This window comes from Lepisosteus oculatus, chromosome 26 (genome assembly GCF_040954835.1).
Source record: "Lepisosteus oculatus isolate fLepOcu1 chromosome 26, fLepOcu1.hap2, whole genome shotgun sequence".
NCBI lineage: Eukaryota > Metazoa > Chordata > Actinopteri > Semionotiformes > Lepisosteidae > Lepisosteus > Lepisosteus oculatus.
This window is the reverse complement of record NC_090721.1, coordinates 8,052,731-8,076,874: the sequence shown is the minus strand read 5'-3', so window position 1 is coordinate 8,076,874 and position 24,144 is coordinate 8,052,731. Positions and strand designations below refer to the sequence as shown.

The 24,144-nt window shown below is 40.2% G+C and overlaps 2 protein-coding genes across 10 annotated transcripts in view; one reads left to right on the top strand and one right to left on the bottom strand.

The window, feature by feature from the left end:
• Positions 1-20,179, top strand: part of bcas3 (BCAS3 microtubule associated cell migration factor) — a 234,446-nt gene extending 214,267 nt beyond the window's left edge. For all 3 annotated transcript variants that reach the window (XM_006640898.3, XM_015367379.2, XM_015367378.2), the window contains 2 exons: positions 2,199-2,366; positions 17,395-20,179. In XM_006640898.3, the coding sequence (XP_006640961.1) occupies positions 2,199-2,366; positions 17,395-17,543 (317 nt within the window). In that variant the 3' untranslated portion in view covers positions 17,544-20,179. The remainder of the gene's footprint in view (positions 1-2,198; positions 2,367-17,394) is intronic.
• Positions 1,503-24,144, bottom strand: part of brip1 (BRCA1 interacting helicase 1) — a 173,471-nt gene continuing 150,829 nt past the window's right edge. For 3 of the 7 annotated variants that reach the window (XR_011183723.1, XR_011183721.1, XR_011183727.1), the window contains 3 exons: positions 14,217-14,295; positions 13,967-14,040; positions 12,823-12,999 (listed from right to left, as the gene is read on the bottom strand). The gene's annotated coding sequence lies outside the window, so the exon portion shown is untranslated. Of the gene's footprint in view, positions 8,915-12,822; positions 13,000-13,966; positions 14,041-14,216; positions 14,296-24,144 lie in introns of those variants that run through there. The other 4 variants (XR_011183725.1, XR_011183726.1, XR_011183724.1 and 1 more) reach the window with 4 other exon arrangements.

Below are 24,144 nucleotides of genomic sequence, written 5' to 3'. Positions count from 1 at the left end.
ATGTCAGGTTCAGCTTCGTAAAAGGCTGTGGCCCTAATATCAAAGTCGTTTAGAGAAGGTCTTCATCTGGTAAGAAAAAAGACCCATCTCAGGGATGAGCCCAGAACAACTTGCACCACTTACAGAGTCTGTGTGACCTTCTTCTTTTAAATTTTACTCAGACATAGAGGAATGCTGAAGAACTGTCCGGCTGTCAGACAAGCTGCGGATACCCTTGTCACAGTCTGACCGCCCCAGTCAAGAGAGTGAAACCATGACCTTGACATCCAAATATACCTTTATCACTCTGCCACTGGGCTTGCCCCTTAAAATAACTGCGGCAGGCTTAAGTATTCAAAGACAGTATAATCCACACCTCCTTCAGACCTGTTCACACAGACCTGCAGACCGAGAGGGCGTTCCTGTCATCTTGCAGTGCAGATGCTAAATTTGGAGAAAGTTCGAACAGAGAAAGGAGATATGAGAAAAATATTGAATCATTTCATTAAAAAATAAATAAAGCCAGCCCCTAAAATTAATATTTCATTGAAATTCATTGCTTAGTAGGGAAACACCCTAAGAGTAGCCCAGAGGGACTTGCTGCTGTGACAGATCAGAAGGGTGTGGTGATGCCGTGGGGTCCGTGGGGTGGAAGGGGAGTACAGACCCAGTGCCCAGTCTGGGAATGTGCCTGTCCCATTCCAGCACTGCTCTCCCAGACTTCTTCATTCTGCATCCTACATTACATACATACAAACACACATAGTTAAGTCCCTTATCTGTAGGATTCTTCTTAGTAAAGTTTACTCTTCTGGTTTGAAGGAGTTGAAAACTATATGCTGTTGCACAGACACTAGAACAAGACACTGTGGAGTGCATGGCTATGAATAATGTAAATATATTAATGCATTAACTTCAGGTATTAAAACTATGCCAAATACTAACCAAAATTTAAATAATTTGTAAAATACTCTTCAAAATCTGAAAAAATGACAAGAAAGGAACCTGTATGTACGGCGTTTCTTCACACAGACACACACGTTCTCCAGCCCCTGGCTTTGCAAGGCATGCCTGTCCGTTCCAGAGCGGCGCGGTCCTTCGAGGAACCAGTGGCAGACGGGCACACACACACTCTCTGAAGTGGTATAAAGTTATCTCCTGTGCATGAGCCTGCCTGCCTGAGTGTTTACCAGCAGATAGCGGCAGGCCCCGGTCCTGCTATCAGGCCAGGCCGGCGGCCGCCCGCACCGCACTCTCGCCTGGGCATTAGCAGCTGTCAGTGTGGGGGAGTGTGGGTGAGGCTGCGCAGGGCCCCGGACAAGTGCAGATAGCTGCTGCCTGCTGATCAAAGCTCCATGCTCGGGCTCTGATAACCCGGCTGTATTTCATGTACCAGGTATCTGTGGAGAGAAAGCCGAGTCTTGCTGGTCTTTTTTCTCCTCCGCCCTCCTCCTCCACCCCCCCCCCCTCCCTTGGTGTCTCTCAACCAAGTCTGTGATTACAAAAGCCAGACAAACTCAAACTCTCTGCCAGATTTTTTTTTTATTATTGTGGCTTTCTTATCCTGCAGCTTGGCATAGATAGTACAGCAACTTTTTTGTTTGCTTGTTTGTTTTTATAAATAGTGAATGGAACACAGTATTGTGATCCAATAATTATACAGAGAAAAATATTACACATGCTAATTATTTCCATTCCTAAGAAATAATAAATCTTCAAAATATTCAGACTCCATATAGTGATGTATGTCGTTCACAGAAGCATAGAGATAGGGATTTTTAATGTAAATACTGAATCCAGCTACATTTTGCAACCAGATTAATTCAGACTTTCCACATGTTTCTGTTGTTGGTAGGAAAAGCTTGTGAAAGAAACAGAGTGGTCTAACATTGTACAGCCTGAACAGTAGCCAGAGATGTTCATAATCAAGGCTGAAATGTGTCCATATCAGTGGTATTTTCAGTTAGTTTTTTGTGTCATCTTTGAAACTGACCTCTGTGCATGTTCTTCCGACTTGAATGCCATCTGACTCTGTCAGTAAATCAAGGCACTGCAGAGGGCGGTGTGGTGGAGAGTGAAACTGCATTTGACACAAGGCAGGAGCGGCGAAGTGAAGACACTCTCATCCAGGGTTGTCCCCTGACCCCTGACCCCCGGAGCCTGCTGACAGACAGTCAGACAGACAGACTGAAGCGCTGTCTCTCCTTTGTCTTCCGCAGGGACCTTTGACCGCAGCGTGACCCTGCTGGAGGTGTGCGGCAGCTGGCCAGAGAGCTTCGGTCTGCGGCACATGTCCTCCATCGACAACACAGAGGAGGGTCTGCGGGAGAGACTGGCTGACGCCATGTCCGAGTCTCCCAGCAGGGATATTGTTGGCTCTGGGACGGGTAAGAATAGACGAATAAGACCATGGGAGCGGGACCTTTGCTTACATCTTACTGACATAGTTTGATAGAAGCTTAGGACTCCACTTGAACAATCCCAGTGACTCAGCATCCACGACATGACTTTGCCGTTTTCTCAGTACTCCCACATCCCTTTAAGGACAAACTCCTGGTTATTGCTCAAAGCTCTTTCTAGTGAAGATGAACACCCACACCATCCTCCAGCACTGGGATCAGTGTAACCATCACCATGGTACACATGATCCTCCACGTAGACAGGCAGTATGTCCAGCCATGGTTTTCTTTTTACTGCAGGACCACAGCTTTACGTACCGTTGTGCCTTTTCTCCCGAGCTGCCCTAAAGCCCGGAGGCAGTGGGAAGAATATTTAGAGATGTTTATTTTGCTTGAATAATAAACGCCTGTGATAATATATACAGCACCTTTTTCCTATAAAACAAAAGATCTGAATCGTAAAAACGTGTTGAATCATTCAGTAGGTTTTGCAGTATTTCAAAATCAGAAACTTGAAAAATGTATTAGATAATACAGATTACAGGTTGGGAACAGTGGCAGTTAGGACCTGATAACCTGACGGTACTGTGGCTGAATTTCGGCTCTAGAGAGCTACCACCTTCTCTATTTGATCTGTCCTCATCCCCTGTGATTTAGTGCTGGGGTGAGAGCGACTACTTCATACTTTGACCTTCTGTTTCTCATCAGCAGTAATGATTTAACATGGGAGGCAGGAATGTCCCCTGCCTGTTTATTTGCGTTTGGCATTATAGTAGAAAATAATTAGAAACCTATTTCTAGCCGCCCCTTAGAAATGACTTGATTCTTTCAATACTGAAGGGCAAGAGATTTGTAGACGTGTACTACAGATTACCATCATTGTCCTCTTTATTTTGCACCTCAGTCATCTGGATTAAAAATAAGTAGCTGTCTGTTACCATCATGAAAAACTACTATATATATATATCAATGGAATATTTCTAAGTGATTCATATTAATTTGTTTGCTAAGTAATTTTTACTTTAAACAGTGTGGAATACTACCGGCAAATCCTAGCCAAGCGTATTTCTCACCTGACAGTAAGTGCAACATGCTGTTTCAAAGTGTTTTGTTTTTCTTTTGTCCACCAGTCAGCTGCATTTGTGCACGTCATAATTATCAAAGAGTAAAGGGAATTAAATAATCTTTGTGATTATTTAGTTCAGAGACACGGTGGCCTTCCTCAGTGTGTTTCTAAACTTCAAAGAGTGAACTAATAAATTAAATGTAAATTTACTGAATTCTTAAATAAGCCTTATTCTGTCTGTTTGAAGTTCCTTTTTAAAAAACACTCTCGGTAGATTTCTCTGAAATTCTTCTCTGTCTAGTTCCAGTAATTTACAGCTCACTTAGCTCAGGGAAGAAAATAACAGTACACATCTTAATAAGGGAACCTACTTTATCCCTACACTTTTCTATACTTTGCATCTTTCAAGCAGAACTGAGTAAAAACGTCAAAGTGCTTAAATTTGTGCCTGTTTCTTTTCTTAAGTTTATAAAAGATCAGCATTTCTTTGTAAACTGTTTCTGGTTTGTTAAAGTGATTTCTTGCACGGATAAGCTTGGAAACAGTACATTTCTAAGGTTTTAAAATAATAAATTAGGTCATTCGTACTGAAACCAAAAGGGGAAATTGCCATTCTGACAATCCAAATGTTTAACTCATTTAGGAAGCAACAGCGCTTTCTTCTTCTACTTAAGTGAACAAGAGTTCCTTTGATTTTTGAGGGAAGATGGAAGTTGGATTCTGGATACTGCTGCTTGGAGCAGGGAGGTCACAAGGCCCTAATGCATTTAGCATTGACTGCCCCCTCTTGTAGCGCGTCTATTAGCCGGTAATTTGATTTGTACCTATTCATTTGCAGTCCCTGCAGCAGCACCGAGTTGGCCCTCTCTGTAATTGGTTCTGTCTCTATTTTTGCATCATTAGATTAACTCAGACTCCCGGACACTTGTAGTCTGCGCTTGTCCGTCCATTTATACAGCCTAATGTAACACAAAATTCATTACTGATCACATTACATTCAACTCTCAGCCCTAGGGCTCTGTGATAAACATATGGTTAACCCTTTGCAGATAAAGCAAAAATAGAAGGGAAAAACAAAACAAAAAAACAAAAACAAAAGAATAAATCTCAGATGACTAAGTATCAAATAAGGAAAGATGTATTGCTCTGTGATTGTACAGTCTGTAGTTTAATCTCTCTCATTCATCAGATTTCCCTTGTCATTTGTTTTATAGTAAATCAGCAAAAACCTGATTATTTTAAGCTTGACTAAAATCTGAGTAAGAAAAGTATAAACCTCTATTCGCTGGCAGATTTTATTCTGAGATTTAATTCTTTTACCAATTTATTCCGTAATGGACAACGAGTTAACAGATTCCTACCTGGTCTGTCAGTCGATATCATACGTTGACTCCTTGCACTTATAAAAGGTAACTCTTCCAATGTCAGCGTTTGATAAATGAGACCAGATGTCTGGCACTTACTGTTGCAGCAAGTAGTGTCCCACTTTACAGACATGATCTGCTCAGAAGCAGTCATTGTACTGTAAGAACCAAGGAGCATTAGTTGTAGGATAATCAGATATGCATAGTGGTTTTAGTTTTTTTTGTGCTCATACATGCCCTGTGTGTGCTATACAGTAATAGCCATTGTTATTCTAATCTTTAACAGAAATTTTAAAAAATATCCACTTTCCACAGGAATATACAGTAGGCAAGTTATTCTAAAAGAGATAGCCAAGCAGCAGTGTAAGAGATCTCATAAACGAAAATTGTTTGGTTCGTTAGTTGCACTAGTGTGTAAGTTGGCAGGTGATGGGGAAAGAGACCAGAGCTCTGAAACAGACTACTGAAATGCAGTCATCCTAAAATTAGATTTTCCTCAGCAACATAATGTTGCAAATTGGATTTTACTTATTGGTGCTAACCCAACATAAATTCCATTTAGCAGTAGAGAGGACAGTACTTACCCACATGTAAACGGTAGACCCTTTGCAGTTTTATTCTGGTGTCTTATGAGCTCCAGTATGTATTAACGCTGTAGAATGAGCTACAGTACATGTTGTGTGCTGTGCTGTTCAATTAATTGACTTGGAAGTGGATGCTCGTTTTTTTTTAATTTTAAGACTAAGGATTGGATAGGGCGTGATCCAGAGATAGAGTCAACATTTATGTGACCTGTTTATTTAAACAAAACTGATGATTGACTCACAGTCTACACAGTACATGTATGTACAGTAGCATGTTCAGATGCCCTCCGTGTATTACTTACACTCCGTGTGGTTTGTAGAGCAACTTCAATCTGACTATCTAAATAGGAAGTAAAAAATAAATAAAAAACAGATGACTTCTTCCAGGACTTCTGGTGGGGTTCTGTGGAAGTGAGAAGGGGTCCTGTGATCTGGATGGACAGTGTGTCTTCATTTAACAGCTATTACACATAATGGCTTTTTAAATGCTTCATGGGGAGCCTTGCCTGGCTGGACATAGCTGTGCCACAAGACCAGCTTGGAGAACAAGATGTCAGTGACAATTTGCAGGCATCCGGTCAAAGAACTTACCCCTCCTTTCACTCAGATCTGCCCCATAGTTCCCATCACCCCAGATCTCCTGCTAGACTGACCCTGCTAGACCGTCAGTAATTAGTACTTTAGAACAACAGAGCATTCTTATCACACAGTTTTATTTATTACTTTTATTCCTCATTTCATACTCAGAATATCATCAAAAAAAAGGAATGACAAAAAAGCGATGTTAGTCTCTTGCCATCATCAGTTGTTGGTAATGACCTGAACATATGTGGATAGCCTGCTATTCCCGAGCTAAACAGAATTAAAATTAATGAAAATGTCACATTGCTTTCAAGATGATTTTATGATTGAAGTAATTATTTGAAGTGTAGTTTATTATTCAAATGTAGCTTTAAATGTTAATACGCAGGCAGTCTTTGGTGGATTTTTTTAAGTTTGTCACCGTTGTTAGATATTGTCTGTTTAATATCATGTTGTAGTTTAATATTTTTAGTACACAATTTTTAAAACTACATATTTAATACACATGCAGTATACTCATTTAATATTTTTTTTTAGATTTTGGTCTTTTCAGTATTAAATCTGCAGCACAATACCTGCAAATATTTCTGTTGTGCTGTGTGCTCGACTCACTGTGAAAACCAGGCTGGTGAGGAACTGGACGCGTGTGCACTCTCACCTGTGAGACTTGTTTGCAGGTGAAGGAGTGGATAGGACAGCAATGTGAAGGTTATTAGGGCCATTATTATCATGTGCAGAGAACTAACAGAAACAGAGAACTCCTAAAGGAGGTCCTGTTATTTGATTACATGGAATCAGTCCAGAGAAGAGTGACAAGGTGCCTTCTCAAAGGAATGTCCTACTCTGACAAGCTGAAACGTTTTAGAAGACTATGAGGGGACCTGATACAAGTATTCAGAATCTTCGAGGGGCTTTACAAAATCAACAAAGCTGACAACAGACTGAACAGTGCAACTCGAAGCAGGGGGCACAAGTGAAAACTCTAGAGCTATACATTTGAAACTGAGAACTGGAGGCACTTCTTTACACAAAGAGAAGTGGGGTGTTGAACAGTACGACCCTGGGATCAGTTACTGACTACCAAATTGGCTTGATTTAGAGTGGCCTCCTCTTGTTTGTAACCATTTCTGTGTTCTTATTTGCTGAATCAGCTATACATATCTATGTATTAATTCTGTGTTTGTACTATAAAGAGTCCTGATACTTCATGCACCATATAAAATCCAAGAGTAGGTTACAGGAGATTTGTTAGAATTAAATGGTTTATTTAAATTAAAACATACTCTACTTTTCAATCTGAATACACTATTTTCGACTTAATGTTTCAAAAGATGTCTCTGCTCTCCTGTGAGTCAAGGTCATAGTATTTGAATCTAGTTAACCAGCTGAGAGAGCCACACAGAAAAGCACAAAGAAATAAAGAGGCAACTAATGCCAAAGTTTCTTTTGCCAAAAAAATTGGATTGTAGAATTGTGAATAATTATTAAAGTCTATTTTAGCTTCAAAGCATGTCAGATGCAGGTTCCAGGCAACTTTTCATAAAAACCTCTATTGTTTCTAAATTTTGTTAATGACTAAGTTTTATTCAGATGCAGAATGTTTAAATTGGACAGCATTTCTCATATTCATCAGCTCAAAATTACAGTGATTATGTGAGTGAGTGGTTGCCTTGATATGATGGCTTGTTATACCATGAAAGATATACATCTAACCAGCAATGCACACAGCTGGGTGCACACCATTGAGCAGTTACTTTTCTTGTGTAATCAATCATTATTTTGCTAATTTCAGAACTTAAATGATAAATTACAGAAACAAAGTTATCACAAATCAAATATTATCTTTCAATGAAGTAAGCCTGCTTCCCCTGCTACACTTTTGAACCACCTAGTCAGAATCAAGCAGGGCTCCTGAAGTCCATAACAAATCTCTTAATGTGGAACAGCATTAGTGTTGACTGTAGGCTTGTCTCCAGAGCTGCCTGAGCCCCCTGTGTGACTGCCGTAGCAGCTCCTGTTCTGTGAAGGTTATCACAGTGTGAGGGACTGGAGCTGATGTGCTGGATTAGTGTGGCTCCTGAATGTCAGTTTCCAGTCGCATGCACTGTATGAGGAAAGTGTGCATTACCTCAAAAAAAGGTTAAACACCGTTTTTGCCTTTTATCCCCTCTCGTAGTAGCTGACAGTTTTTTGTTTGAAGTTTATACATTGCCTGGATGTAGTGCTGATGGAAACAGAGAAATGTTGCTGGTTCAAGTAATGCAGAGGCCCTGGTGGCACTGCGAGAGGTCATCCCTGAAGTTCTGCAGACAAATGTCTCCACTGCCCAAGCATAACATTGTGCTCTTAGCCTTCATCCAGGGAGACAGGGCCATGTTGTGTCACTGAGATGTGGTGTATGACCCAGCAGGTTTCAGCCACACGTGCCAGAGCACACCAGCAGGTGAGGTTATTCACATTTCCCCCAGGGGCTACAAGCCACACCATAATTGTTTAGCTGCAGTTAGCAAGTTTCATTATGCAGCACATGGTGATTTGACTTTGAATATAAACATTTTTAATGGCACCAGTCTTTGGTCTTTTAGAAGAGCTTGGGTGTCGTGGGGTGTAGGGTGTCTTTGCATTGTAGTTTATAGAACTGTAAAACCAGCTTGTAGGGAAGGATTTTGTAGACATAAGGGCAGAGACACAGTTAGGGACCTTTGGCCTGCGTTTGGCCAGCTGAGCTTGGGCACAGTTCTAGTGAGCCAGCAAAATTGCCATCACCCAGTGTGTTCTCAGCTAAGCTCTCTTACCTCAACCTTTACTTCCTGGTGAAGTGTTTGGATACTCCGCTGAAAGATATCGGTTGATCACTTTGTCACATTCCCCTGGGCCTTTCTTTTCCCTTGCTGACGGAAAGAAGTGCACTTTATTACTGAAAGACGCTCAATGTAGCAGCTAAAAAAAGAAGAGGAAGTGACATTAGTTGAGCTTGAAAAGTATGGTGCTGTGAAAAGTGACTGGAGTGTGAAAGAAGACTACAATCATTATTTTTTCCCTCAGCAATCACCCATTCATTCCAGGGTCGCTCTCTTCAGCAAGCCAAGAGCTTGAGTGTAATTCGCTGCGACAGTGTGAGACGACGAAGAATAATTCCTGTATTCAGAGCTGCCACTGCTTTCCCCCTCCGCTGACACGTCGAGCCTGGATGTCATTGTATCATTTATCCCGGCTGCGCCTCTGTCACTCTGCTCGCTAGCTTGTGCAATACCCAGCAGGAGGGGTGAGCAGGTCAGACCTTCCAGCAAATGGGTTTTTTGTGGACAGTTTTTGAAACTGCTCTTAACAGCTTGCTTAAGGGAGAGCCAAGGAGAATGTGGGGTTTCAGAGAGAAGTACATTAAAGGGTATGTAAAATGCACTTGTCTGGGCTCAGGAATTGAGGTTTTCTGAGGAGGAAAAAAAAAACTATTTACTTTGTTCAAAGTGCGTCTCAGAGCCTTACTGTGGAGTCATAGTTCTAAAGTGTGAGTATTTTTAATATGAACTGGCAATATAATATGTGTAAATGGTATTGTATGCAGGAAATGACTTGCTGTGGGATCACAAAACTGCAGCAGCTGGCACAATGGCAAAACTTAACATTGTCAGGTGTTGGCACCTCTGTCACCACTCTGTGTCCCTTTCTTAGACGGGGATGGTGTCCTCACAAAAAGTATTGCTTATATATCAGTTTTAAATTTATTGTAGTGTTACAATGGCCTGTCTGAGTAAATGTAGCGTTTACTCAGACAATGACCGGGTTTGAGGTCATTGCTCACTTGTTATAATATTCAAACTGCAGGGCCCTTTTCTGTTTTCTGCAGTCTTGTTCACTTTCAGCTGTTTCTGTTGCCAAACTGATTGACCTGACATTAATTTTCACAAATCATGCAGCCAAGACAATAAATAATAGTTCATTGAAGTTCTGTGACAGTTCCAAGTCACGAGCAGAGAGAGCTGTAAGCTACAAGCTGTAAATTCCTGCAAAGAACAGCTCTTCAGGTGGTAAATACAGTGTTCCTCTGTACATCAAAGTGTACCCTGTATATTTATTCTGTTTAATGAGGAGAATCTGCATGTGCCTCAGACTTAGGAGAGGTTATTAGTTATTTCTCTTGCTGGCATGGGTTTTGCATTGCTGAGTGAGGAGTGATTTATATTTTTCAATAAAGAGGTATGTGTTTTATGTTAGTGTTAAATTCCCTTTTGATATTATAGAGCAGCTTATCGTCTTATTTAAATATTGCTGACAGCAGAAGGATTGAAGTTTTGGCAATGTGCCAACAGGACAAGGGGCAGGGGCAGGGCCAGAGCCACACTGCTTACAGGACAAGAGAACATTTCCAAGGTAGTCCTACACAAGGTGCTATATAACAGTGTATTATTATTACCAGTACTACAGAATTTCAGCATCCTGCTGCACGGCACTCTTCTTTTCTGATAATAGTCAATTCATAGCCCTTTAATTACATGGTAATAGGTTGGTAATTATGCAGTTTGCTACCGGCTATGTAATTACCTTGAAATTGAATTAAAATTGCATTGCTACACAGTGTTATTACTTGAATGGTATGTTATTTTCATCACAAGTTTGCTGCGAAGCCTCCAGTCAGGGCACTCGTATACTTACCCTGCACTGATTTCTTTTACAGCTAGCGTTGTGTCAGTAAATGGCGACATACATGCGTATAACCTAAAAGGCTGCATGATTACCCTTACTGCTCAGGATGCATTTAGAAGGTCACATCTGCGTCCCGCTTTTCTATCATTAAAAAACCTTTCCCTGTGTGACTCCTTAGCGAATCTGGGTAGCTGGCTGTAGTTCTTGCTGTGAGCTAAACTGAACCTTTTCCTCCCTGTTGTGATTAATGTCACAGAGAGAGAGACACAGCAAAGATGTCTTAGTACTTAGGAAGGTCTTACACTATGGTTTCATTACAATTTCAGGCTTAGGCTGCCTCTTTTGTCTCTGGTCTCTCTTTCTCTTTTGATTTCTGCCTTAATGGCCGTTCATCCTTCTCTTTTACCCTCATTTATTAATAGTTCCAGACTATATGTACAGTTATGAAATAAATACTAATGTATAAAGAGGACTATACTATAGGTCATCTTTTCATCCTGTTTATCCCATAATTGTTTGGGGGTCTTGGGAACAGGAATGCATAATGATGCTCTTAGTCTGTGCACGGTGCATTTGTGCACATTGATGAGACTGTAGGCCCAGATAGTCTGTGTCAGCACTGCTGGGAGACTTGTGACTTTGAGGTCCTGATATAGGGGTAGGCTGGCTAGGTGCTAGACAGGCATGCCCACCAAACTGATTACAGCCACCTTACTGGTACCAGAGCACTCTGACTTAATGCAGCCTGACTCCATTATTCCTTGACTGCTATTTTAAACCTTCTCTCTGCAGCACAACTTGCTCCATTTTGAGCTGATACGAAAGACTTTTGTCCAAAGAAATTATGCGATTGGTATGCAGCACATAAACTACATAAACATAAACTGATTTTTCCATAGCATGCATGCTATCTGCTTTTACATTTTTATTTTATTTCTAAAAATTAAGAATCAAATCAGATTTCAGATGTTAGCTTGAAATTATATCGCTTTCTTGTCCATTTTTAACTATAAAGTAGCATTACATTAGCAGATAAATATCCATTATTTTAAAATTCTGCTTTCTGCTAGAGTATCTATAATATATTACATGCTAAAATGAGAGATGGAAGTAAGTGATGCTTTATCTCTACTTAAAATCAGTGGCTTGCTGCCCATAATGAGAAGATGAAAAATGCACCAAGCATTAATATTTAAACAGAATAAGATTATCCAATGTAGGGCCAGGAAAGGGATGCTGTGAGCTTAGTGGGGTTAGGACACCAAAGCTTTGCAGTGCTACAGTAGGTTTTCATTAAGTCTAATTGAAAGCGTACCAGGAAGGGTGCTCAGCATTCCTGCCACCTTTACCTGTATGGTATGAAATCGTTTTTTAATGAGGATAGCATACTGGGAAGCAGACTGTTGCCTATTTTGTTCATGTCAACACACATTGGGACAGGCATTTCATTTTCCGTCTACTCTTGCCGCCCAAAGACGCCACCACCATCCTCTGATGTCTGCTAACCTCGTGTCCGTTTAGAATCCATAGAGAGCCGAAGAGGCGAGAGAACGGGATTGGGAATGTCTGATTTCATTACCAGGGAAAAGGGGTCACAGGGCTATAAATAACCGAGACAGTGTGGGCACGCTAGGCATGGGGTAGTTACACTAACAGAACTGGAGCCACCATAGCTTCCAGTGACTTTCACACAGTACACCCAGCATTTCTTCTAGGTTTTGTGTTGCCTTGTACTCATTACAACTGGAGTGAGAAGAGGAACTGCACGGTACAGTAATTAAAAGGAGTTCACCAGCTCTCAGAGAACAATGGCGAGTTCTGGAAAATTTCTGTTTAGGGCACAATTGTTTTATTCACTTCTTTTATCAAGGTTATTAGTGAGAAGAATACGTTGCCCTTTTCGGTGTTGGGTAAAGACAACCAGGTTTAGGATCTTGTGGTTTGCATGAGTCTAAGCCAAGTACCATACCTTCAAACAGGAGTTCCGGTATTAACTGGGTACTCACACAAGGCAAGCTGTCGTGATCAATGAGAATATAAATGACTAACAATTTTAGTCAAAAAGATCATTGGTCTATTCAATGAAAAGGTGCAACAAACATTATGAAGTAACTAACCTACTGCCTTCTAATCATATTTCTCTATCCCTTTTGAAAAGGATGGGATCTACACAGCAAAAAGAATATGCATTTGCTTATATATCATCCAGTTTAAACAGGCTTTTATTTAGCTATTGCATTCAAGCATACATTTGGAGCCGGTTTGAGTAGATCAGCCATCTTGATCCTCAGCTGTATGTTCTTTAAGGTTCGGCTTGTCATTTTGGCTTAATAGACAAAGAAATGAATGTTTACAGTGGGATCAGTCTTAACGTTGTTCTCCTGCAGAAGTAAAATCTATGTTAAGGTTTTTTCTTCTGTGAATACATTTGGTTAGAGTCACTGTATTTTGAGTAAAACATTATTGCACAGGCTTGATGATTCTAATATTTTAATATCTGATATTTGATACCTCACTAACAGTGAAGTATCACTGCAGTATCTCTCCAAAAATTCACTCTACCACCCACCCCCCCACACACACACAAAAACAAAAAAGAAATAGAGTTGATTGCAATAAAGTGGTGTAATGTTGTCTGACTGAAGACTAAGTGTGCTGTAGTTTATCTTGCCTGTGATGGCAGCACAGTGAGAGAGGAATCTGACGTGAGACATTTAACCAAAGCCAGCTGGGAGCACGGTGAGATTAAAGTAAGAAAATCAGACAGGATAAGTATAGTACTGGTGTGGGTTACGACGCTCATTTCTGATTCAAATTACTGCTTTTTTTCTGTTTTCTCAAACTTCCTCTGCTGATGGCTGGGTGAGGAGGTATAAATTGGGTCTGAGTGAGTTTTCACTCACATTTACACTGGCAAGGAACTACTGATTAAGAGCCTTTTGTTTCCTTTGATCCTTATTTTGTTTCTCCTTAATGTTAAATTCAATATATCTCAGTCAAAACAGGCCTTTCATTGGAGAAATGTGTTCTAAATCACCAGGCAGTTCAGGGGTTCTGCTGCTGATGTATTGACTCAGGAGCTTTGCAGGGCCAAAAAATAATCACAAACAAAGATGACAAACAACAAATATTTCATTAAGGTGGCTTAGGTTAATATATCTCTTGGATGTGCAAATATGAAAATATTATAGGATTAAGACAATTAGAGTATAGCAATTCACAGTATCTGAAGATAAGGATGCAGAGTTGTTTTTGTTTTTTCAGGAAATGCATTGACTTTTTTAAGTAAAGATTTTTGTCTGCACTTGAGGTTAAAAACCTTACTTTCCCAGACTTTTCCCAGCGTACCTATTTAGTAGTGGGTAGGGGCTCTTTTCCAGTCCCAGTGATGGTAGATGAGTGAAACAGTTCATCTCTGAGTTCTATAGAAAGAAAAGAAAATCAAAGACAGAAATTAATTATTGCTGGCAAAACTTTCAAAATTCTAGAATAATATCTAGTACTGGTCACACAAAGAGATAGATTATTCTTTACTCTCTAGGCTTAGATGCCATTTAGTAGCTTACAACTTTTACAATTATAAGCGATAATTACATACCTCCCGTGCTGGAGCTAGAGAGCGTTGTGTCATCACAGCAGCCAGGCTTTCAGATCAATGCCCTGCAGCAAGACTGGAGCTGAGTGAAGGAAAGCGATGTCATAATTAGACATCACAGCTCTAATTCCTAGTTGCAGGTGTGTATGCACAGTGTCAGAGAGAGGGTGTGTTCCTGGCCTGTTGGCAAAGAAAGTAGTTTGTTTAGATCAGTACTGAACAAAGTGCTACAAAAAGTTATGTTGAGCTCTATGATGTGAAAAGAAGAGAGCAATGTCTCCACTCCAAGCACAGTGCTGCCTTCATGTCTGTTTCCTTGTCACATTTATGTTTACTTCATGAAATGCAAAACAGAGAAAAGAACTCCCTGATGAAAAGCATGCTGCAGTCACACTCACAATGTATGGATTCAGTTGTGTACAATGTGCAGCCCTTGATGCTGAGCTGTGAAAAGCCAGGAATACTGAAAAAATGAAACTGCATTATGAGAGCGCAGTTTCCGTAGAGGCGGTGGTTAGTGGAAATAAACTGGAGTGTCACCGAGTGAGATGTGCAGAAGAACATCCTGCCCTAGCATTGTCAGTAATGAGAGGACTTAAAGATGAACTTTAACTTGTAGACTGTATTTTTTATACCCTTGAAAGTGCTATATTGAAGCCAAAGTTGGCAGAACTGTACGTTTACACCCACTTTAGACAGCCTATAGAACGATTATTCCAGCAGTGAGAACCCTCTAGTCTCACGCTATATGGCAGAACAGTGTCCCCAGGATAAGTACACTATCAACATGCTGCCTTTCTGCCTGCTATTTAATTTGTGGTTTATTTGCAGTTTATTTAAGGGTTATTATGTGAGTTTTGAGTCTTTATCTGGTTTACATGTGAAGGTTGACAAAAAAAAAACAGGTTCTGTGAACTCACTTTAAACCAATTGGACATGTCAGAAGGGCATGAGGGTGTGTACTTTTACTGAGCCAGATGGATAGTCCCTACCCTGCTTATTCATCTCCTGGCCTTTTCATTGTTGTGTGGCTCAAAACCAATCTCAGCGCTTTGGTTAAACATTACTGCTCCACATTGGGATTATTGCTGAACTCATCTCTAATGACGGTCGGACACAGCAGCCAGTGGTGACACTCCTTCTCTGGGGATAGCTCGTTCTTTTCCATCAGAGTGATCTTGAACCCAGTCCCATGTTTCACATTAGTGTCATTGACCTGTTCCCTGAATAAGAGAATTCTTATTTGTTATCAAACTTTTAGCATCTCATGCTGGTGTATGATATAATATTTTTAAACCCGTATCAACTTAAATTGTATTTTGGAAAAGATGTTATTTGTCTTAGCAGTGAAGACCACACTGCCTGCTAATAGTTTGACAGAATAAAACAGACGACTATACAGTATATACTGAAACTATACAGGAATCTACTGGTCTGGAGATGAGTTATGATGTACTGTAGGTCTTCCAAGAAAGTGAAACCATTTTATTTTACCGTAGATCCAGGAGGGAATAGCTGGTGTTGATAGATTCAATCAGATGGACCACACAGCCATGGCTATTAAGTCGAAAAGCTACACCATGCAAAACTTCATTATATAATATAGGTCCTTCTGTTTGAAAAATAAAAATAAAAACTCTTATTTTAGTGACAGATTGGATATTTAGGGAAGCAATCAATAATTGCAGGTAAGAATCGGGACAACAAGGGGGAGAGTCCTTTATAGAAAAAATCTGAGTGAGATGTAAAATTCGACCGACACCCTCCCTCAAAGCCATACTGTGAAAAAGCAAGTATCTGCACAGCTCAGATTGACTCTGCGTATCTCTGCATGGAGATGAAAGCACCGCTGCCAAACACTGATCAAAGGCAGCCCCGCTGAAGCTTCAATATTAGAGGCAGTCTTCCACTTTAACCCTGAGTACACTCTGAACGGCTTTGCATGCTTTAAATAATATCCAACTCCACTCCAACCCAAACAGGAGGGTCAGAATCCTCCCTGAGATCAGACAGCAGCAACAACAGTCCAAAAACACTCAAAAGCGAGCTCTGAATGGTGTGAGTGAAACCAAGGCTTAAAAACAGAGGGCCTAGAGGAAGTATCCCTAGAAGGGGCATGAGCCATTTCTAAAATGTGTAATTGTGACAAAGAAAATTGAAAGAACTAGCCGTTATCCAGTGATCCTTTGTTAAAAGTCACAACTTTTTATGTCATTTCAGCAACAAAAAAAGTAACTGTGCACTTCGTGCAATCCAACTGTTTGGATTCTAGCAGGAAGACGATGACCTGTGAAGTTATTACACTCACCTTACAATCCACTAGAAATGAAAACAGCGCTCAGGCTGCAGAAATCCTTTGATCTCAAGCAAATCACAGCATTAATGCTAGCTGAAAAGTACACATATTTTCACTATTAAAAAAATGCACACTAATAAAACATGAATTAACATGAAGCACTGCATGCAAGGTTCTGTCTTCTGAAGAGAATGGAAATTGTTCAGCTTGCCAGATATTAAAGAAGAAAAACTTTAAAGAAGAAGTGACTTTAACTTAACAGTTTGGAATCAATGGTTAACACATAGGGACCAGCTGCTTAATCACTTTAGAAATCTGTAAGAATTTTGAAATAAAGGCAATTTTTTTTTTTGTCAGGCCACAATCACCAAGATACACTCCAATGGGGGGCTACTGGAGATTTTTTTTTATAGAACTAAGTAAAGCCCTTGAATTTCATTTCAAGCACCTGCCTTAATCTTCCAGAGGTATCCAATAGGTGTCCAATAGGTTTTGTCCAAATGGAGTATAAGCAGATCTAAGTCAGCCCCTGAAAAGCTTAGTTTTTTAACTCTTGGGCAATATAAGGGTGCATCACTCTGTGTGTCCTTCATCATAATCTTTGATTAAGTCCAGAATTATAGTAAAGTATCTTTATGGATTGGTGAGGGAATGCAGTTGCTGGTGTTGTTTATATCCTGAAGGAAATAGCCACCAGGTTTGATAATGCCATAGTTACTGACCCCACCATGAAATATACGTGATGGGCCATCCGGCTTGCTCAGAATCTGATGATACAACACTGCAAGCATCTTACACTCAAAGCGTCTTATACATCTGTATAAGTGGCCTTGGCCTCAGGGCTCAGATATTAACCCTTGGTGTGCTGTGTGTTTTGCCCCACAGAGCTGCAGAGGGAGGGGAGCATCGAGACGCTCAGCAACAGCTCCGGTTCCACGAGTGGAAGCATTCCCCGCAATTTCGAGGGTTACCGTTCGCCGCTCCCCACCAATGAGAGCCAGCCTCTGAGCCTGTTCCCCACGGGCTTCCCTTAAATGAGCTAGCTAACAAGGGAACTGCAATGTGACTAATGGAAAATTCCTACAGCTAGACAATCCTGACATTTCACTTTAACCACCAACAGCCCCGCCACCAGTGGATCACTTCAGGCTCTGACGCTGTGCGCTTGACTGTAGTGGAAACAATGACATTATTAAATGTTCTCTGTTTTTTCCTCTAAAAATGTACCAGGAGTCTTTGAAATAGGTTTTAATACTTAGGTCTCCATATACAGTAAAATGAAGACATAAAGTAGGATATTTAATAGAACTAGATTTACATTTGTTCTAAATATGTTATGGCTTTATTGATATATAATTTGAAGCTGTGTTTTATTTCAAGTGTGAATTATTATTTTAAAGTGCTGCACAAGTCCTGTGTGATTGGAGAGCTGGAGGCTTTGAAGAGAGTGAAGCCTTAACAGGTGCAGTTCTCTCAGAGAGTGTGATGAAGGACTGGCTAGATATTGGAGTCAAGGGACATTTAAATGATAATTTGGTGACTTTTGCCTTGAGCACGCTGTTTTTGCTGGATTGGTCTGCTCTTAATTGTTATTAAAATATTAATCTAATAGCAGAGATGTAGATCTATCTTATAGGACAATATGGCTGTTCCCTTGGTTTCTATAAGACAGTAAGATGCACGTACACTTCATTCCTTCATACGGGAAAGCGGAGCCACTGAAATAGTTTTCTCATACAGAGCTTTTGGGAAGACTGCATCCAGAAACATTCATCGTTGTTAACAGCCTTGTGAATAGCAGTGTCTTACTGGGTAATAGGTTTTTGGGTTTTTTTTAAGAATGCATTTTTTTAAAAGTGCAGAAACTAAAGTTTGGTTAAGCATATGTCTTACTGCATTCTTTCAACAAAAAGCTACATTTGTTGCATTATTGGTTGCTTTCTGGGGTATCTAACAGTCAGTGCATTTGACTGTATTTGTCATATGAATTTATTCCATGTATAATAATTTGGATTCGGTTTGCTAGTTTTATTCTTTTTTAAAAAAAATCTGAGGGGACAGTAACAATAAATACTTAATATATGGCAATTTTATGTACGAAAGGGATGTGCTGTATATTCTTATGCTGTTCATATTTGCTACACCTGTCAGAATGCACGTCCTGTAACAGTAACACACAGGTATCGGCCTGCATTCTCTTGACTGGTTATTCGAAGCCTGACTGGCACTGTTATTAGCCAGGGGTCCTGGGAGCTGCTCTGCAAGTTTAGTTGCTGCTACTCTGGATGATGTTCTGGTTCTGCTGGAGCTGGTCTGAGAAACAATGACAGATCACTCCTCATATTTTGATTGTGAATCCTTTATGGAAAAATAAGTTATATAAAAGGGGGTTTAGTGGTTCTGTGAGGTTTAATTCTAATCCAGATTATGAATGCTTCCCAAAAGACACAAGAGGAGGGAATGCTTACTTATACACTGTTTTGTAAGATCTTTAATTTTACAGTTTTGTTCTATCCTCCCACCACACACACAGTATGTGAACTTAAGTCAGTGGACAAAGGGAATAGGATTGTCTGATTTAAGTCATTTCCTTTGCCAGGTCTGCACTGCATAATACAGAGACATTTGTTCTCAAGAAAAGTGTTGGAAGACCTAATGGTGAGTCATTCCCTGAGAGGGACAGGAAGTAAATACCAGAACCAGCTGTAACAGGCCATTCGGTTGAATCTGTGTCTCTGAAATAGACACGTGAACAAGACAATATTTATTCATGCAGTAATTATTTACTATTTTCCCGGCTTTCATTGTAAACTGACATTGCCTTGTATTTAAAAGAGAAAATGAATGGGAACGATTATTTCATAAATGATGTACAAATGTGTTAAAAACACAAAATTGGCTTCTTTTTGTTCAGTATACGCACATTCTAAAAACAACAATGTAGTTGACATCCAAATCTTTGACCTGCTGTAAACAGTGTGTTAGCTTTACTGAATCTTCTCATTTTGAAGTGCAAGGTTACAGTATAGTATATCTCCTGGGTTATAAAATACTGCACAACACGTTAATCAGACAGTAAACAGAATATTTGTTTTTCAGAAGTGAAGATATCAACTTATGATTGTAACTCTTAACCTATTAAAGTAATCAGGAGGCATGGCATAGGCTTATTCATTCTGGGTTGAGTAAGCATGCCTATTAAGGACAGTACTCTCCGTTTTGTAAAATACCTGTAACAAGATGAATTTCATTTTGTTTGCTATAATTCATTGCAATTAAAGCATAAGACAAAAAATACCTCTCTCATATTCTTATCTGCTCTGAAAAACAGGTACACCGCACACAACATGATTCACATTATAGCCCACTGACTGTCCAGTTTCCTAACCTGTTTGTCAATCTTAAACGCAGATTTTAGCCTGTACAAAAAAATTCCACAACAGAAAATTAAGATTGGAAATGTTTTTCTCAAGTTCTTTTTTTTTTATTGGTGTAAAAATGGTTGTATTTGAAAGAAAAAAACTTGTGAAACAGCGGGTTGGATCTCATTTCACAGCTTCTATTTTCTGCTGATGCCAAAATTCCTTTCAGCTTCCAAAACATTCAAACTCAATCTGCAGACTTAATTCTTATACATACAGGTCAGTGCTCCCAATAAAAAGCTAATCCTTGCACTTTACTATGCTTTATCATTGACTTTGATTATATTCTCCAAAAGACAAGGACAATTAGTGATATACAGGCTGTACAATTTAATTTTAAACTGGAAAATACTTAGAACCTTACACTGAGTGTATTTTTTTTTATCTTCCTTAAAACAAGACATATAATGCAGCAGGCGAAATATTTTAATATAGAATAGCTGTCTGTGTGGAGTGTTTGATGTTAGGAATGACTTTTACTTTGAATCTATTTTATTCTACTGCTAATATATATTTTCAGGGTGTAATGCATCTATTTCAAGGATAGATGCAATCTTATAACATTGTGTGGTATTGTGTATAACACAATTTTTCAAACCACTGAAACTCTGTTAAAATGCCAACAGGAATTACAGTTTAATCTTAAATTAAGAACCAAAGGAGGCACAAAATGGAAGAGTTAAGTTGCATCTAAATCGTGTCGTGTTTACAAGAACAGCACAAACTGTCCATTCTTTTATAATGAGGCTGTGTCAGTGATCTTGGTGGATAATCCACTCTTCACACTTAACATTATTGTCTGTGATTCATTCTGCCTCTCCACATTGACGTGGGTACAGCACAGTTAAAAGAAGAACAAAGTACCACAAAATAAATGTTGTAGCAAACTAAAACACCTAATTAGCACATAATCTGAAAAAGGTCACTCCAATTCACTGCAAACATTCAGATGGCATCCCTGTTACCATTACAGATCAAGGTTTTGCCAAGTTTCCATCATCCAAATTCTTCTGTATACAGTACTCCATTTCTGCACACACCTCCTGTATTCTTGCCAAAATGCCTCCTAAAATCTTTACATTCCACTGCTGGTATTGACCAGTAACTGTAGTCAATTTACACCGCTGGGGGTAAGAGAATGCAGAATGTCTCTGACAAGAAGTGAAGTTTACAATTCAGGCGACAGCAACATCTATAAAGGAGCTGCTTTGGCAACATGTGTTTTCAGTTTGGAGCCGTCCTGAGCTAAACAAGTCTAAGAAAGTAACAAACAGAAAGAACAGTCTAGGTTCTTCATCTTGTCCTTGTGTGACTCCCACGGCTGTGTTTAAAGCTGAAGAAGGGGGGCTGGCACCCCACCAGCGGCAAGGCCGAGGTCTCTGGCCTCTTTCCCTCCTTGCCGAAAACGGTTTTGATCCCTACTTGTTTCTAAGGATTTTATTGTATGTTTTCTTATGGGACATGGGGGTGCCTTCCTGTCGCGTACACACACACACGACAGCGCATCCCTCCGCTCTCGGCCTTCATGACATCTCCGTGCTGCACCTGCGCTCCACGACACCTCCGCGCACGGCAGGTCGCAGGACCCCGCCCGCATCAAGCGGGACTAGACCGCGACAAGTGCAAATGCCTCGGCTCCTGTCTTCCACACGCCCCTCCTCTCCCAGACAGCACCAGGAGGACGGCTGCATACACATGCTAGCCTGCTCCCCGGGCAGCTCAGCTTCCACCGCTTGGAAAATAAGTGTTCCAGCCGCCCCGGTGTCCGTTTGCGCCCGCAGGCTGAAGGCTCAGCTCGGCGGGCCTGTACGGGTGTGTGCGGGCGCCTCTCTGCGCACAAACTCCTCAGCGCTTCCCCCGGCGACCCCACTCCCTGTCTCGGTGCTGATATACGGCAGCATCGGTGCTAAAACACATTTTGGAAAGTTCTTTTTTTTAATTAGCAGTCTCCCTTTAGGAGCACGCAGACACACGAGAAGGAGGGAGGTAAGGTGGCAGAGCCTCGGGTCTACTGTGTTACCAGGTATTGAAGTACTACATTTCCGTTTTATCAATTATTAAGAGAAGCCGGATTTCCCTCATAGTACTGTAAAAAAAAATAATTCCCTGTGCCTCTTCCGCCTTGGTGTGTCCTACCTAACTCGTTGTTAAATCAGTACCACCTTTCTTTAAATAAGCCCTACGCCTTAATCGTTCTGTTGAGATGGGCAACAGTGACACTCTACACTGTTTACACTGTTCATGGCAATTTCTCTTCTCAAGAAAGTTGCTGTCACTCCTCTGCCGGTCGGGATTACAGTTTCCCCCGAGCTGTCCCATAGAGAAGAGCTCGGCGGACTGCCGGTCACTTCGCGGGATGACAGACAGGTGTCTCGGTCTACTGGGCGAAAATGAAACTGACAGTCGTGAGCCGAGTAAAGTGAAGCCCGTACAAGCCAAACTCTCACCCGCCGCCTTTTACTCCGGAACTTTGCAGGTGAACTTTTCAGTCTGTAGTTCAGGTACACCGCTTAAAAGATTTGGAAATAAATGGTGTCCGTTTCACACGATTGTTCACATCGGTTTAAAACAAAACAAAACAAAAAAAGAATGATCATTTCGTCCATTTTCACCACTCCATCATGAGACCTCCCTAGGAATATACGGCTGGCACAGTTAGTTCTGGCAGATTCACCACGGCTCACTTTCACGCATCAGATTCACATTCATTGTTCAGGATTCTTAAAACCGACGACCGCAGAAACTACAACTATTTGAATAAATACAATCGAATAAATGACATTTTCAAAAGGGACGTTTACTGTAAAAAAAATGTCACTGGGTATTTCATTTCACTTTTTCCATTTTCTGAGCTCTGGGCTAGTTCCCAAATTATTTAATCTCAAGTTTGATTGGCAATGTTTTGTTTTTTTTTAAACGCGGGTTTCTGTTTTGCGAGAAGGGCTGGACAAGATGCTTGGGTTACTAGGTCTGTGTGCGGACTCCAGAGAGTGGTTAGCTATTCCCAATCACTGTCCCAGCTGCTCCGTTACAGGTTTAGGCCAAGCGAGTCCAGGAGTGTTGTCTTAAATACAAAGATAGTGTACACACGTCACCTGGCTGCTCCTTTAAAGCGTTTTAAAGCCAAGCAATAAACGTTCATGTAGCACCAGGAACAAGTTATTAGCTTTCCGTTTTTTAATACTTAATATATGTTTGTATAACACGCACTGTGAAATGAAAAATCGTGCATAACGCGTGTGAATCACGCGCGATTCGTGCAAGGAGTTCACTTACACCAATTCGTCGAAATCGGGATTACACACCTTTGCCATTTTGTTTTGCGAAAAGCAGACTAAAACAAGACGTTTTTGTACGATTACAAGAGAAGGTCGCTACATTCAACCTCAGCCTATCTGCTAAATCTGTTTAAAACAAGTAATCACTGGAACGTGGCGAAAAATAAAGAAAATAAAGTGAGATTTTTAAAGTATGTGAAGTATTAGTAGTGATACTAGTTTCTCACAATTTCAAGTCATTGGTTCATTCTTGCTATGATATGTTAACCTTTATTCCAAAATAAACTACACCTCATGATAAATGTCTAATATATTTTTCAATCGCCAGTGCCCTGTAAACATTGTACGACGAGGTTATAATCAGCAGCACGGTAATACTACAAGATTGAATTAACATCCCCACATACACAGAAATAACTTACAAATGAATAAAACTCTTAAATAAAGGGTAGAGGAAGGAGCGAAAGCAACAGAAGATAGGACTTGCAAAGTCTAGTTCTTGTTGACTTTGTCGCGCCAAGAAACGTTATCTACTGTGATTCTCAGGCTTTGAAACAGCAACGCGTCTTAATATATTTTTTAAAGTCACAGTATTAATATATATTTATAACATTTAGCAAGCTTAGACCAATTTAAAGGTGTACCATGAGTTGTGCTCTAAAAAATTATCTTAAACGGATATCAAAATATTTCCGTATACAGTAAATGCTCGAATTCATTCAAAATGTTTGACCTACTTGCATTACATTATTATTGCGAAAAAAGGGTTTTAAACAATAAAATTTAATGTTCCCATTACATGTCCTACTGAAAATTAAATTTCATCTTCGTATGTTGCCATGTGACATATCTTAAAAGTTCCTCTAATTCTTATTTGTAGACCACATAATAAAGGAGCTACCAACATTACGTCATCTGGACCCGGTCAGGAATTG